The sequence below is a fragment of the Macaca thibetana genome, chromosome 11 (genome assembly GCF_024542745.1).
Source record: "Macaca thibetana thibetana isolate TM-01 chromosome 11, ASM2454274v1, whole genome shotgun sequence".
In the NCBI taxonomy this organism is placed as follows: domain Eukaryota; kingdom Metazoa; phylum Chordata; class Mammalia; order Primates; family Cercopithecidae; genus Macaca; species Macaca thibetana.
Genome location: NC_065588.1, coordinates 4,500,167 through 4,517,110, shown reverse-complemented (window position 1 = coordinate 4,517,110; position 16,944 = coordinate 4,500,167). Strand labels below are relative to the sequence as shown.

Genomic DNA, 16,944 nt, shown 5'->3' with positions numbered 1-16,944 from the left:
ATCATTTTATGCTACTGAAATAACTCTATGATGTGCTATTGGCATTTAAGGAGCTAAATAGACTCTGTGGGCCAGCCAACTTCTACTGAAAACATTAGACATGCACAGGCTTTAGACTCAGGCAAACCTTAGAAGTTCTGGCTTTGCTACTTATTAGCTGTGGTAACTTGGGCAAGTCATTTAACCTCTCTAAGCCTCAGCTTCCTCATCTGTGAAATGAGAATAATATCAGTCACATGCCAGGGATAAATCCAGGGAGGAGAATGGCCAGGGGGCTATGTCAAAGACCAGACACTACTTCCGCCCCAGGTGGATGCCAGAACCAGGACAGTGAGCAGGCAAACCTTGCCCTTGCCCTCCCTCCCTCCCTCCACAATCTTAAAGCTCCTTGAACAACCAACCCCCATCCCCACCCGCTGAGAATTTCCGTGCCCTCCTGCTGAAAGGGTTTGGCCTTTTGGTGTTCCCCTCCACCACGGGCTGTTTCCATGCAAAGCTCTCGAGGGTGACTTGCAGGCTACGGTCATCACCACCACCAGCCTTTCCCATCCCTGCCTCTACCTACTGCCCTCTAAATAAGGAAGCCAGCGCTGCCAGGCAAAGAACTTCTGCCCAATATGGGTCCTGGGTGGCCTCTCGCCTCTCTCTTTCCCTGGGCCCCCAGCCAGCTTCCCCCCTCCCTCAGAGATGCTCCCTGCTCACTTCATTCCTGCCTCATAGTTGGAATGACAGTGGCTCCCAGAACCCCTGGGGAGCGTGGAGGGTGATGGGGGTCTGGGGAGGCAGCCAGGCCCAAGAGCAGGTTAATGTTACAGCCCTGGATAAGTGAGCCGGGCGGGTTGACGTCAGGGTGATGATGGGTGGAGGGGAGGGCCGGGCTGCTGAACCAACTATAAAGATAGGTCAAATCAAATAACAGCTCGGGCCGGAGCAAGCGGGCGAGCTAGAGAGCGTCCCCGAGCCATGGTCTCTACCGGCCGCGGCTCAGCCTGGGTCCCTCTGCTCCCAACCCGAGTGCCCGTTGCAGGTTTTGGTTTCATGTCAGCAGCCTTCATCTGCCTTCCAAAAATAAGCCCCTGCCGCCATGCCGGAGGGAGAAAAACAAGAAGGGCGGTATTTTTAGGGCCATTAATTCTGACCACGTGCCTGAGAGGCAAGGTGGATGGCCCTGGGACAGAGGCTGTTCATCACTATGTCCCGGGGAGCAGGACGTCTTCGGGGCACGCTGTGGGCTCTCGTCTTCCTGGGCATCCTAGTGGGCATGGTGGTGCCCTCGCCTGCAGGCACCCGTGCCAACAACACGCTGCTGGACTCGAGGGGCTGGGGCACCCTGCTGTCCAGGTCTCGTGCCGGGCTAGCTGGAGAGATCGCCGGGGTGAACTGGGAAAGTGGCTATTTGGTGGGGATCAAGCGGCAGCGGAGGCTCTACTGCAACGTGGGCATCGGCTTTCACCTCCAGGTGCCCCCCGACGGCCGGATCAGCGGGACCCACGAGGAGAACCCCTACAGTGAGTGCCAGCTGCAGCCAGTTGGGACGCTTGGGGGCTTGGGCTTATGCCGGGCTAAAAGGTGAAGGGGCCATGCTCTAGTGGACAGGATGCACTATAAAGGGGACAGAAATGCTGCTCGCTACTTAGATGATTCCACGTGACTCTACCTGGGTGCAGGCTCAGTATACTGGGGTCCAAGCATCCTGGTGTTCCTTGCCATCACCTTGGTTAGATCCTCCGTGGCACTATTTCAGCATTACTGACCCATCTGATGCCTTGTAAGACCACTGGGAACCATTAGTCTGGGAAGCCCGCAAAGCAGGGGTAGGGAGAATGAGTTAGTATACTTAGATCAAATTTGACACAAGCTGATTTTTATTCAGCTTCTTTCTTGGAGAAGGCAAGGAAATTCAATTGCAAAATGTCCAACTGGAGCACATCCGTCTTTTTATTTCAGCGAGCTCCCTCTGTCCCCAGGTTCTTATCCTGCAAGTTGTCGGCTTGCTGTATGGTTAGTCTCCTATCCAAGAAAGGATGGGGGCTGCAGGATCCACGAAAGCCATCAGCCATGGCGTGGCCGCTGCGTTTTCAAGATCAAGGGGGTTGAGATTTGTTGAAACATGTAGAGTACACATTAAGAATACTAATAATCAGAATGTAGTTTTTTACTCAAGTCAAGGACCTCAAGTAATTATGTCAATGAAAGCCCAGAGTCAAGGCTCATCTTAAATAGGTAGCTAAGTGGTCATTGCAGTCCCTAACTCTGATATGAGAACTTTCCCTTGCAGAACTGGATTTTTCACAGCACAATGGCAGCACTGGATGAGTGCAGCAGCCAGGGTCTCCTAGAGTGAGAGGGATCGTGGATGGGGTGATGGAGTCTGGCTTTCTGGGAGAATGGGGATGGACTGAGATGCCCTTGTTGGCTCAAGTTCCCACTGTGATTTGCACGAGCCTTGGGTAATGTGGCCCCCCTTTCCTTGTCAGGCCTGCTGGAAATTTCCACCGTGGAGCGAGGTGTGGTGAGTCTCTTTGGAGTGAGAAGTGCGCTCTTCGTTGCCATGAACAGTAAAGGAAGATTGTACGCAACGGTGAGTTCACCAGGCCGGGGAAGTGCCAGGTTTACAAGGCTTGATGCTTACGCAGTTGAAGAAAATAGTATGAAATTCTGAGTAGAGAAGTGACTATCTAAATGGGAAAGGAAAGGCTGTTAAAAGGAGCCTGTGAAAGGGAGGGGCCTTGCAGTTTCTGCGTCTTCAGCCTCATGGGTGATTGTCCTCCGCTCTGGCCCGTGTTTCTTCTGTTCCCACCTGCCGGCTGAAGTCTGTGTGATTAAACAGAAACCACAGCTCAGGGAGCCCGTGGGCCAGAGGGAAACCCGCATTCTGGCATCCCGGCTTGCGGGCAGGTGTGATTCCCTGCATTGGCAAGGCCCCGAGAGCAAGCCTATCTCTCTGCCTGGGTGTGCTGCTCCATGGCACGCGCCCTGCAAGATGCCTCGGCCTAGTGTGCCGCAGAAAGAGCGGAATAGGAGGCCGTTTTCGTCCTCATCAGTGTGCTGAGATTCTGCGCTAGGGTTTTCAATCCTCTGGTCTCTGATCGTATAAGCTGGAGAAGCAGCCTACCCATTACACACTTTAGGCAGGTACCAGTCCCACCCATTCCCATCCCCACCCCCATAGGTCACCCCTGGGAACGCCAGTGCTGGCACTTGGGTTAATGCCACCAACTTCTAAGCACATTGACCAAAACCTCCGCTCTCTCACTGACCTACTCATTCCTGCAGCCCTCGGCCCATCATTTGCCTTATTCCAAAGTATGGTGGGCAAACATCCCTATGAAGCTGAAGAAATGGAGGGTTCCTTTGACAGAAATAAGCAAGCTAAAAAGGAAGACCTCAGAGCAGGCCTCAAAAAATATCAAAGTTATTTATAGGGAGGGTGTGGAGGGCTGATCTCCTGCCCCCTTGGAGGATAAACTGAGGATTGGGATGTGAAGAAATAGACCCAGGACTGGCACTGGGTCCCAGGGGGGGCCCAACATAGGAGGTCTACGAAATACAAGAATGGGTTCACCAGGTGGCCTCCGTCCCATAATCTTTGGTGCTAACATCTCTCAGTCTGGGTTGGTTTATGTGGACATACGGCATGCATTAAAATCAGTGGGTCTCCCACACGGGTCTGTGGACAGTTTGCATCTCTATCACCTTGGAAACTTGTTAAAAGTATGCATTTCCAGGTACCTACCTAGGAGATTCTTATTCAACAGAGCTGAGATATAGGCCTGGAAATCCGTTTGTTTTTGTATTTTAAATTTGCCAGGTGTTTCTGAGGCATAGGCAGGCTTGGGGGATGGCAGGCTACATGGCCTCTGGAGGGCGGGGTACCACCCACTCCCCTTGTTACACTGAACCGAGAGCTGCAGAGTGGGTGAGATGAGACAGAAGAGACATGTCCTTGTTACTCTCTCTCTGGAAAAGTGTGGTGAGGACAGGAAGAGGCCTGGGGCCAACCCAGGTTTTGGTGGAGCAGGTTCCCCCCCTGGAGAGTGCAGCATCCCAAAGAACCCCTTCTTTCCAGCCTGCATAATGCCCAGAATCCCATAGGATCAGGAAAGCCGGGAATTTGGGCTGTTGGCTGTGGGACTCCATGCAAGCAAGGAACGTTTTAGCAAGTAAATCTCCTGGGAGAAAGCACAAATTTCATAAACTCTTCTTTCTCCTTGTCACCTTTATCAACAAGCTATTTACTACTATTTTCTTCCTACCCAGAAATGAAATGAATTGTGGGGAGGAGAAAATGCACAAATAGAGAGGATATTTACCCACTTCCCACTTTAAATCTCTTGGCCCTGAAAGGAGAAGCTGAGAAAGGCTGGGGAAGGGAATATAAGATTTAACCATCAGAGAAAGTGCCGCGAAGCGGGGAAGAGCATTCAGAAGAGCAAAAGGGAAAGGAGGCTGACTCCCAAAGCCTGAAACCCCCACCCAGCCCCAGCCCTCACTCTGCAGCACCATTGTTGACGGATGACTTTAAAGGGAGTTAAGCAGGTTGATGAACTGCTGGGCTCACTAAATGAGCAGAGTCCAGGAGAACCAGGAACTTCTGGAGAAAGGACCCCGCCCCCTTCACCTCCGCCCTCCCACCCCTCCTACCTTCACCCTCAGTAGCATTTGGCCAAAGAGCATCTTCTCCAGGGAAGGAGCTTCTCCTCCCTGGACCTCAGGGCCAGCCGGGCCTGCACACACAGAGTGGGGCTGGACAGCTGTGCCCCAAGCCTGGGGCACCTGACGTTTCGTGTGGCTCAGGACCAGATGCTCCTGAGCGACTTCTACCCCTCCCTCTCTGCCCCTCAGAGGCCGTTATCACAGTCTAAAAAAACAATTGCCGACTGATCCCCGGAGCCAGGAAGACTCCCGCTGGGTGGTGATTTCATTCACACTATTTCCCTTTAAGCCCTCTGAGCTGCCTCATCTCCCAGGCTCAGCTGCCACTGCCACTACATGCGATTTCTCATGGGTGGGGGAGGGAAACGGGGCTGGGGCTGAGGTGTTGATGAGGGGGACAAGGGAACAACTCGTGGGCAGAAAATAAGGGCCAAGGAAACCTGGCTAGAAGTGGCTTCACACATGTCTGTCTCCTGGAAAGAGGGGCGGGGAGGCTCAGGACAGTTTGCCGGGCCCCCCCCTTTAGACAATATAAACAGCTGCCGTGCCCTGCGCACTGGCCTACTGCTTGTGTCAGGCTGCACAGGCTGCAGAGGGCTTTACGAGCATGATCTCGCAGCACCCCTAGGAGGGGCATTTGATCTTCACCCTCCCTGTGCAGCTGCGGACACCGGGTCTCCAGGGTCACACGTCCAGCCACAGCTGTGTGCAGCCCTGTCTCAGGGCTCCGTGACCCGAGTTCCAGTTCCTGGCCGACCTACCCTCTAGCTACTTGTCTTACTTTGGGCAACGTCACTGAACTTCTCTGGGCCTGGACTTCTGCTCTTTCAGGATGAGGCAGAAATCAATGAATTCTAGCCCCCTTGGGTCCCCTTTAAAATTCACAAAACAAAACATCGAGGATCTCCACCTGACAGTGGTTCTATCAGAATCCTTTGGTTGAGAAGAATAGAGCCTAGCAAAAAGATACCAGCAACTCAGTTATGCTTTCAAGTGATTTCACTTTTACTAAGAATAACTGCATTTACATGCTTTTCATCAACAGTATGACAATGTGCAAAGGAGAAAGTTGATTTTCTCCAGAGACTTTTGATTAGTATCTGGGGCACTGCATTGTGGGAGGGGAGGACCAGCTTTGCCTTGGTTCAGCTGCCACTCTAGCAGAAAACAGAACTCCTGAGGGAATGGGACAAAGGACACCCACCATGAGGAAGTGCTGGGAGATGGACCTGGAGAGCAGCGGGAGGTGCATGCCCTTATGAGGGGCCTGAGGCCGTGCATACAAATCCCTGCCTGCTACAAAGAGCTGCCCAGGAGTGAGAAGAATGAGACACCGGATGAAAAACTTTCCAACATTCCGAAATCAACAGTGCAATTGTGTGCTAGGAAAAAGAGTTGGAAAACGCAGGCATCTTCAGAGCTGACGATATTTCAGCTAAAGACAGGAAAAGAAGCAGTCAGGGGCTGTAGAAGAAAGTCTTAGGACAAAGAGTTGGTTTATTTTTCCTTCTTGCCCACATCCTTCCACCCCATCCTTCTCCATCCAACCACTCCCAGGAGGAACAGGGGCAAATGGCCCCAGCAGACACAGGAAGAAGATGTTTAAAGACAGGATTAGATCCTCATTGGTCCAGGTGACTGAGCTCTAAAGGCAAGAGGGTGGCTGTGTTGTCCACCTCACACTTTTAGGGGCATTTCTACCCCATGCATGTGCTTGCTCCTCTGCGAAATGCCCTTCTCCATAGCACGTGCCACATGCACATAAGTCTGAATAGACCTACATGGACCTGAAGACACTGTCAAGCTGGGGCTCGAGCCCGGCAGGCCCAGGAAATGCGACCCAGGGGAATGATTTTCATTTGTCCAAGTAATCATAAATGGTAGCTGCTTTTATGAACATGGCGTTCACTTGGCTTGAGGGCGTTCTTCACCAGAGCTGAGGAGCCAACATTCCCAAGCCATGAGAACTCAAAAGCTCAGGGCTCTGATGAAGATGCATTAAACGGGCTGGGTCTTGAGCATCACTCTGGGCAGCAGGAAAATCCAATCAACCTGAAGCATTCAGGGAAAATGCATGATCTCCCCTTCGTGCCACAGATGGGGGTGCTGAGGGTGGAGAGAGAGCAGCAAGGGGAAGGTTAGGGCTTCTGACACAAGCTTCATCTACTAGTTTTCTTTTTTCACTTTACTTTTGTATAGGATTCTGGGGAAGGCCAGAGATATGAGACAGGCCAGAGAAAAGAGCAGAATGGAAAGGAAAAAAAAAGTCGTAAACTTAAAAAAAAAAAACAAAAAACTGTGTGTATGTTGAGGGGGAGTGGATTTGAATGATCCAAAATCTAACAACCAGAGAAACAAAGTACAATCTATACATCCATGGTCACGCACGCTTAAACAATCATGTTTTAGGAGGCCCAGACGTTTAGAAGAGGCTGGGTTCTCAAATGGACACATTCTAGGCACCGGGAAGTGGGCAATGGCTTGAGAGTTTCTTGTCCAAGTCACTCAGTTCCTCCCACTTCCCCTTCCTCCACCTCAAGATTTCATTTCCTCTCTAGAGCTTGCAAACAACACATGAAACCTCTCCCTTAACCACCATCCAGATCAGAAATAAATTCTCTGGAACTGACTGGGCGGGTTACTCTCCAGGGACATACAAAGTTAGAACAGGGGGGAGGCTGGTGGGTGGAGAGGGGCTGTGACCCAACGAGGAGGAGACCACCCGTTTCTGATCAAAATGTTTTCTCGCTCGTTTCCTGGCCCATCTGCTACCGTAAATTCCCTTCCCACTTTAAATAATGTACTTACTTGACTAGGTAACACATGAACTTGTTTTAAGGAGAAAAGGTATCAGAATATTCTATGGAAAGTCTCACTCCTACCATCGTCTTGAAGCCACTGAGTTTCTCCCTAGAGGCAGCCACAGTTACCAGTGTATCATTCCAGTATATCATTCCAGAAATAGCCTAGGCACACATGCACGCACTGCTATCATCTTTTTAAAATCACACACACAGGAGCATACTATGCTAACACTTTTTCAAACCTTGTGTCTTCACTTAGCAATATATCTTTGAGGCCATTTCATGTCAGTACAGAGAGGTTTCTTATCTTTTCAAGGCTTGTAGAATTCCGTCATGTGGATCTACCATAACTGAGTCAGTACTCCTTTTTTTTTTTTTTTTTTTTTTGAGACAGAGTCTCGCTCTGTCGCCAGGCTGGAGTGTGGTCTCGGCTCACTGCAATCTCCACCTCCCGGGTCCAAGAGATTCCTCTGCCTTAGTCTCCCAAGTAGCTGGGACTACAGGCGTGCACCACCATGCCCGGCTAATTTTTTATATTTTGGTAGAGATGTGGTTTCACCATGTTGACCAGGATGGTCTCAATCTCCTGACCTCGTGATCCACACACTTTGGCCTCCCAAAGTGTTGGGATTACAGGCCTGAGCCACCTCAGTTACTCCTCTCCTAATAGAACATTGTTTTTGGTCTTTTGTTATTTAATACTGTAGTAACTTTTGTGCATGTGTGGGAATATGTCAGTAAGATAAACTTCTAGAAGTGGGATTGCTGATCAGTTGCTATAGTCATCCTTTACTCTGGTAGATGCGGCCAAATTGGTCTTTATAGAGATTATAACGGTGTACACATCGGAGGACATTAAACAAGAATTCCTAGTTTCTATGCCCTCACTAATGACAGCATAGTGTCAAATGCTTTTCTCTTTGAAATCTGGCCACTAAACATGTGATCTCACAGTTATAATTTACATTTCTCTTATTAGGCATATTCTCTTCTGCTTAAATGCCATTGATACTTCCTTTCCTGGGAATCTTCTGTTTTATAAATGTTGTTCATTCTCTGGTGAGTTTAGGGTTCTGAATATAGTAACAAAATGTACTCTTTGACATATGTGTATTGTATGGATTTTCATCCAGTTTGCCATTTCTGTTCTTATTTTATTTAAGGTAATATTTTTCAAGTAGAAGACTAATTTATTAATTTTTTTTAAATGGCTTTTTTTTTTTTTTTTTTTGTCCTGCTTAGAAAGATGTTCCTGATTCTGAGTTTATTAAAAAAACCCTTTTCTGGATTTTAATGGTTCTCCTTTTTACATTTAAATTTTTGCTTCTTTTGGATTTATTCTGAGGTAAGGGATAAAGTCATACACACCAAACTTTATTATCATTATAATAGAATACCATTCCGTTGTTCCGACACCATGTTTTCTCTAGTGATTTAAAATACCACTTTTACTTTACATTCATGTCAGATTCATTTTATTTTACATCCATGTGTGTGTTGGGATCTACCGCCGGACTCTATTTTGTTCTTTGACCTGTACTGGACTCCTCATTCGCGTAGCTTTACTTGGAATGTTTCAATCAGTCCCGAACTGAATTTTTCCTGGTGCTGCTGCTCCCAAGCTTGCCCACCAACAAGGGAAGTCCTGTGACAGGTTCTATGCCCCATGCACAGGGCAAGAAACCAGGGTCCAGAGAGGCTCCTAATGAGGGGCTGTGGTTCAGAGCCAGCGCCAGCCTCTGCCCTTTCTCTCGCTTCCTGCTCTTCCATACAAGCTCAGTGTCTCCCAGGCACTCCATCAAAAACCGCAGAGCTTAAAAGCTGAATTGTCCAGTAACCCACAGCAAGTCTTACGGGACTGGTGATCCAGGGTAAGGCAGTCTTTTGAGGCTTTTAATGTAAAGTAGTTCATGACTTACTTGGAGAAGAATACTACTGCTACTAATTTGTTTTTAATTCTACTATATAGCAAGCATTGTTCCCAGGACTTTCCATGCATTATCTCCATTAATGCTTAGTCCAATTCTATGACATAATTTTTCTTAACTGTTCTTGCTTCACAGATGAGGGAATTGAAGCTTTAGAGGTTAAATGATTTGTCCAAGCTCACATAGCTAAGTAAGAGGCCATGGTCATCAGTCTAACCTCAAAGCTGTGGCACAAATGTTTTTTTTTTTTTTTTTTTTTTTTTTTTTTTTTTTGAGATGGAGTCTCGCTCTGTCCCCCAGGCTGGAGTACAGTGGCGCGATCTCGGCTCACTGCAAGCTCCGCCTCCCGGGTTCACGCCATTCTCCTGCCTCAGCCTCCCGAGTAGCTGGGACTACAGGCGCCCACCACCGCACCTGGCTAATTTTTTGTATTTTTAGTAGAGACGGGGTTTCACCATGTTAGCCAGGATGGTCTCGATCTCCCGACCTCGTGATCCGCCCGCCTCGGCCTCCCAAAGTGCTGGGATTACAGGCCTGAGCCACTGCGCCCGGCCACAAATATGTTCTTGACCTATGTTGATTAGTTCATCCTTTTTACCTTTAGGACATCCCTTCATTCATCCACAAATATTCACTGAGCATCCCTAACAAGGAAAACAGGAAAGTTATGAAAACCCATCCCCTGGCGTGGCATTAACCTGTTGACGTGGCTGGTGAATGCCTTCACATTTATCTCAAGCAAGTTAACATCAGTGAAAGTGCTTTGTTAATAAGCTGCGAGCGTGAGAGAAGAAGATGGGGAAAATGTATGAGGGGGTTTCCCTGTGTTCCCACAGGCAAGGCTGTCCCCTCGCCCACACTCACATTACGTTGAAAGAGCCACCCATGTAGGGGTATCTTGACGTTTCAGTGCTATCCTTATTTACTTATTTCTTTATTCTTGAGACAGGGTCTCACTCTGTCACCCAGGCTGGAGTGCGGTGGAGCGATCATGGCTCACTGCAGCCTCGACCTCAAGCGATTCTCTCACCTCAGCCTCCAGAGTAGCTGGGACTGCAGGCATACGCCACCACGCTTAGCTTTTTTTTTTTTTTTTTTTTGTAGAGACGAGGTCTCACTATGTTGCCTAGGTTCCTCTCAAACTCCTGGGCTCAAGTGATCCTCCTGCCTTGGTCTCCCAAAGTACTGGGATTACAGGTGTGAGCCACCAAACCAGCCATGTTATCCTTATTCAACCACCATCCACTCAGCATCATGTACCAAGCAAGACACAGTCCTCATCTCAGGGATCTTGGAGTCTATTGGGAAAGAAAGTATGGCTGTTCTAAATGTTGCCAGAGGGGTCCACTGAAAGGGCTCTGGGAGTCTTGGGGCCCTGAGGAGCAAGCTACTTACCAGCCTTCAGAACAGCAAGAGGTTCTCATCCAGCTACACTGCTAGCAAGACGGGACACTAGCAGTACGATTCCTTTACAGAAGGTAGAGGACACCTCTGGCACAGCCCGGCAGCCATCGAGCGGTGCTTTTTTATACCCGAGCAAGAAAGAGTCAGAAATTATCCTCCACCCATTTCTCATTCTATGTTTCTTTTCAAGAGTAGATCCCGGGTCTCTGGCTCCCACCTCGCTCTCTGTTCTTCTAGCCCCGACCCAGCTGCTTCCCCACAAGAGCAGGAAAGCCCTGCACACTCCCTCAGGGCAGCCACCCAGGCAGGTTGCAGTGAAAAGAGGAGGACTTGGGGTGATGTACTGGGAATGAATTTGTACATGTGAGACAGGAAGTCCAGCATTCATGTTCTGAACAGGCGTCCCACACACACTCCTCTACCAAATTAGCATGGAAAGGGCCATTTTTTTTTGTTGGTCCCAGGCTCCTTGGCATCACCTATCACATTGGGAACCAGGTCCTTTTCCCCATAAAAACACCTGCTCCTCACCATCTCTGTTCCTGCGTGTCCCTGGAGAACTATGATTGTCTTGGACCGCAGTCCTCAACCTTTTTGGCACCAGGGACCAGTTTCATGGAAGACTATTTCCATGGACAGGGTGAGGGGTGGGGGCGTGGGGGTATGGCGTGGGGATGAAACTGTCCACCTCAGATCGTCAGGCATTAGATTCTCAGGAGGAGCAGGCAACCCCAGATCCTTCTTCACATGCAAAGTTCACAACAGGGTTCTTGCTCCTGTGAGAATCTAATGCCACTGCTGATCTGACAGGAGGCGGAGCTCAGGTGGTCATGCAAGTGATGGGGAGTGGCTGGAACACAGAGGAAGCTTCGCTCACCCACCACTCACCTCCTGCTGTATAGCCCGGGTCCTGGCTGCTATGGGCCACTGACTGGTACGGGTCTACAGCCTGGGGGTTGGGGACCCCTGGTCTAGGAGGTACCAGACACCTTCTAGGCTCAAAGTCAAAACGGAGAATGGGCCTTTTTGAGGGATAGAAACCTTGAGACTTAAACCAGGAAAGACAGACTGAGGAACCACAAGCAGAAAGAAAGAGACAGACAGTGCTGGAAAGGGCTTAAGAGATCCCCTGTGTCTCCTACCCCTCCACCAACCACCTCTCTCCTTCTTCCCCCACCACAGTCTGCAGAAAACAGAACTGAGGCTGAAAGGCGAGGAACCTGCCCGAGGTCACACAACTAGGAAGTAGAAAAGTCACGAAATAGCACCCTGGGCTCTCATTGCTGCTCCAGGAGACTCCCTCTCACAGTGGACTTGAGAAAACAGCTTATTGTGTCATTTCCTGGTCTGTTCTTTGAATGGCACAAGTTACCATCTGGGGACTTCGTAGAAAGTACTCTGGAAGTCAGGAGACCTGAGTGGTAGAGCCTCAGCTGTGCCCCGTGTGGCACATCATCCCCTGTGTCCCTGGGCCTTGGTTTCCTTATGGTAAAGGAGGGAAGGCGAGAGGAAACCATGAGAGCCTGCAGCCTCTTCCCATCCTAACCTTTCACCGTTTTGTCCACCCAGGATGCTCAGACCTCACAGTGGTTGTCTCACAAAGAGAAGGGAAGGGGCGCCTGGCAGGGGGGCCTACTGTGCGCGGCCCAGCTGGCGTCTGCAGCACTCCTCATTTGTAACCCAGTCTCTGCTGTTTGCCCATGTCTTTCGCAGCCCAGCTTCCAAGAAGAATGCAAGTTCAGAGAAACACTCTTGCCCAACAATTACAACGCCTATGAGTCAGACTTGTACCGAGGGACCTACATCGCCCTGAGCAAATACGGACGGGTAAAGCGGGGCAGCAAGGTGTCCCCAACCATGACTGTCACTCATTTCCTTCCCAGGATATAAGGACCCGCAAAAGAAGGCTCACGGATTTAAAGCAGCGTCTGTTCTGTTGGAATTTTGCACAAGCAAATAACTCCCCTTGCCCTCCATGGCTTCTGAGTCAGGTTTATCTCGTGCTTGGGGAGACCCCAGTTGTTTCCCTTGGCCACGGGACCCCATAGCATGTAGCCCATTCAAACCAGGGCTGCAATCAGCAACCTTAGAATGGCAATTTATCCCATGCTCTGACCTCCCTCCAGGAGAGAAGGTATCGGTGACACTTGTGGAATGTGACCATGTGCACAGGAAAAGGCCAGGGTAGGAGTTTGTGTGCACTGTTGTATATCCATACAGCTTTATATACATTCTCATAGCAATGGCATTTCAAAGCATCAGGTTTCTTTCTCCTAGCATCATCGCTGCAGGAATCTGCCTATAAGAATGTCAGTTGTCAAACCAGCAAGATTGATGTGTGCTCCCATTCTGCCTCTTTCCAATCATCTTTCCATTCAGAGGCCACTAATTACATGGGCTGCACAGGTCAGCGGGGAGCAGCTGTCCTCAAAGGGCAGAGACGGCATGGCAGAGTGAGAGGGTGTAAGGTTGAACTGCAAACCAGAGAGTGATCAAGCACTTCAAGCTTCCTGCCAGTGAGGGCTCTGGGGACACTGGGATGACTTGTCAGGGAAGCTGGGGGAGAAGCGGTTCCCTTCTTGGAGGAAAGGGGTAGAGCAGCATCCAGGGCAGCTGAGGAAGGCTTGTGGAGGCAGCAGAAAGGACTGGATGTTCTAGGAGAGCCACTCTGCCTGGAGAACTCAGGCTGTGTGTGGCTCCAAGAACAAGCAGGGGCCAGGCTGCCTGCCCATAACGTTTCCTCACTTTGAACTGGTCTTATTTTAACCTCAGATGACAAGGATCCTAATAATGGCAACCTCTTTGGCGAGGGGTAGGGGGACAAACTAGGGCATGAAGGAAGTAGAGAGGCTTTGGACTGCAGATGGTAATTCCTCTCCAAGTATGTCCAGGAAACGCACCCAAGTTCTCATCTGATACCCTCACTTCCTTCTTGCTCATCCTCATCTCACATACGCGCTGTGCCTGGATGCAGCAGCATGGGCACCGTGACCTCCAGGCTTTGTGCTCTCTTCCTCCCTGCAGTAGAAGAGGAGTGATAATCCCGTGGAGCCAGGCAGCCAAGCTGAAGCAGCTCCTTGCTGCACAATGCCTTCTTGCCTCCCGTCCTTTGAGAATATTTAAAGCAGAGGTTCCCCAAGTGACTATAAATGTTGTCTGCTGGAGCCTTCGGATTCCTGAACCATTGGAATGCTCCTAAATCTGAAACCAGAGGGAGCCGTATCGGAGTGCAAATATTTCTGGCACATGTGAACCATCGAGTTACAAAATGACCTGACGCCCTCTGCGACTCTCGGGGGCCCCGGCCTGCAAGACAATCCCTCATCTGTTGCAAATACCTTCATCTTCAACATACCTCGCTATTTGCAGTCGCATCCATCTATAGATAGATCCGGGTTGAGGGACTCTGAGCTGAAGATGGAGGTTGGCAATCGAAGGGAGAGACACCTTACTGGCCACCTCCTCTGCCCTGCAAATGTCAGGGAGGACATGTGCTGGGTGAGGAGGAAAAGGCCACATCCAGATATGCAAAGATGGAAGAGAGAGTAGAAGCCCTGGAGCACGGCCGACCCTTGGATGTGGTAGAAAAGGGAGAAAACTGATCCGTCTTGAGTCTGTGGAATATTGAAGTGCAGGTCGGCTTGGAGGCGGGGATAAAGCTCTCCACTGTTTTTTAGGGAGTCTCATCCAGTGCAATCAGTCTCTTGAACACGGTCGATCAGGAATGCAGGCACTCCAGACCTGAGGTGCATATCGGTTCCTAGTGGAGCTTGGAGTGTGGGATGGCTGGTGGATGGCGTGACTGTGATCCAGAGAAAAAAAGGAGAAAGACGTTTTAGGTCCCAGAGCATACTGTCCTTTCTTCCAAGATCTTTCAGCTCACGTGGCATGAGAGGACCCATCTTCAAGAGAGTCCCCAAAGCCTCAGGCTGCCAGCTCTTTCCTTCAGGTCTCTAGAGAATCACAACGTTGCTCAAATCCTGGCAAGGCATTTCGCCAAATGTCCACTTCCATTTTTCACGCTAGGAGTGAGAAGGAGAAGCTACGAAGTGCCTACGGTCAAGCAGGCATAATACCGAGCCGCTGCACTGCGGTCGCACCAGCACCGGTTATGAGGGGCTGGGTGTCTGTCTAACTGGTACCAGGGCCGATGCTGTATCAGTTGCTAGTATTTGGGGCTTGTTTGTGACAGGGTCTCGCTCTGTCGCCCAGGCTGGAGTGCAGTGGTGTGATCTCAGCTCACTGTAACCTCCACCTCCCAAGCTCAAGCGATTCTCCTTCCTCAGCCTTCCGAGTAGCTGGGACTACAGGTCCAGCTAATTTTTGTATTTATTTTTGGAGAGATAGGGTTTTGCCATATTGGCCAAGCTGGTCTTGAACGCCTGGGCTCAAGCAATCCACCTGCCTCAGCCTCCCAAACTGTTGGGATTCCAGGCATGAGCCACGGCGCCTAGCTGGTTGCTAAGTATTTTGAATACCACCTTTGGAGGCAGGTATGTGTGGGTGATGCTTTAAAGTCCTTCCCATGCAAAGGAATTCTCTCAAGGGCTTTCTGTTTTCCTGTAAGTGTCTTGGGCTTAAGAAAAGCCAATCCCCATCCACAGAAGTGAGTGAAGGGACAAGACCAGAGTAAGATCAGCAGGATGCATTTCAGTCCCTTCTCTCCGGCTTCTGTTTCTGTTCCCCGGGCGTGGAGAGTTGTTTCCTATCTGGTCACATGTCCACTGAGTCCTGAACTCAGTTGTCAGGCCCATTGGCTCCCAAAGGCTACAGAAGACACTGCTATAGGCAGGGTAACCAGAGTGCACCCCACTTTCCCATTGAGGACGTACTAAGACTTGGGTCCTCCATCCCCAAGTGCTGAGCAATAAGCCTGGTTTATAGAGTTTTGTAGCTAATGCACCTCTCTTTCATCCTGAATCTTCTTTGGCAGCTCCATGCAAACTTGGAGTTCCAAGGGCCAAGAGGCTGTTCTGTTGTCTCTTCAAGAGCAAATAATAGAGAGGAGAGCAGCATATCTACACACCCTTCAAGATGCACTTCTCAGCTGCAGCTGTAGAGGTTAGCTTAGAAGCAATGCGGGAGCCCCAGGCTCCTTGTAAAACCGCCACCCTTTTCAGGGCAATGGATGAACCTCATAGGAAACCAGAAAACTCCAAATGCCTTGTTCAAGCTGCTGATTATGTTTGTTTCATCATTCACTGCCTTGTAACACCCCTTCCCTTCCCACTTCCCATACATTTTTGAACCTCTCTGGAAAGCAGCATACAATTTTGTAATTAATACCCTACCATTATCCTCCGCAGCCTTCCCCTCTGCCACCACATCCCACAGTACCCTAATATACATGCCAAGCTCTTGGTCAGGGCCAGTCTATGGCCTAACAAAAAGAACATTTTCTTCTGCCATCTGATTCAGGGTACAAACCTCTCCCCTCTTTAGACATATAGGTATCTCTCCTGCCCAGAAATCCAGGCCTGAAATTCTCTCCCGACCCTCATCCTGTCCTGGGCAGTTTGCAATTCTCCTTCGACGCTGGCTCTGGGCCACTTTCTTGTCCTAGACCTCAGACCCTTCAAGTTCTTGTTCTATGCAAGTCCTGAGAGAAAAAGGAAATAGGAGAGTCCATGAGCGGCAGTTCTCCTTTCTCCCCTTGTTGAAGTCCATTGCCTTTGCCCATTCTGTGTCACAGTCACTGGTGAAAACATATCTACCAAATGCACATCTACAAATGTCCTCCAAGACACCAGGATCTCCCCTCTGCCCTCTTTCTCCTTCTGCCCCCTTTCATGTGGACACAAGCTAGAAAACTCCTTCATTGGCCGGACGCGGTGGCTCACGCCTGTAATCCCAGCACTTTGGGAGGCCGAGGCAGGTGGATCACGAGGTCAGGAGATCGAGACCATCCTGGCTAACACGGTGAAACCCCGTCTCTCCTAAAAATACAAAAAAAAAAAAATTAGCCGGGCGTGGTGGCGGGCGCCTGTAGTCCCAGCTACGTGGGAGGCTGAGGCAGGAGAATGGCGTGAACCTGGGAGGCAGAGCTGGTAGTGAGCCGAGTGTGCGCCACTGCGCTCCAGCCTGGGTAACAGAGCAAGACTCTGTCTCAAAAAAAAAAAAAAAAAAAAAAAAAAGAGAAAGAAAACGCCTTC

The 16,944-nt window shown here is 49.9% G+C and overlaps 2 protein-coding genes across 2 annotated transcripts in view; one reads left to right on the top strand and one right to left on the bottom strand.

Moving 5' to 3' along the window:
* NDUFA9 (NADH:ubiquinone oxidoreductase subunit A9) overlaps positions 1-16,944 on the bottom strand; it is a 306,980-nt gene that overhangs the window by 244,610 nt on the left and 45,426 nt on the right. The window lies entirely within an intron of this gene.
* FGF6 (fibroblast growth factor 6) lies at positions 937-14,958 on the top strand. Its single transcript, XM_050750189.1, has 3 exons — positions 937-1,508; positions 2,478-2,581; positions 12,506-14,958. Exons 1-3 carry the CDS (start codon positions 1,163-1,165, stop codon positions 12,680-12,682), a joined length of 627 nt encoding a protein of 208 aa, XP_050606146.1. The 5' UTR covers positions 937-1,162; the 3' UTR covers positions 12,683-14,958.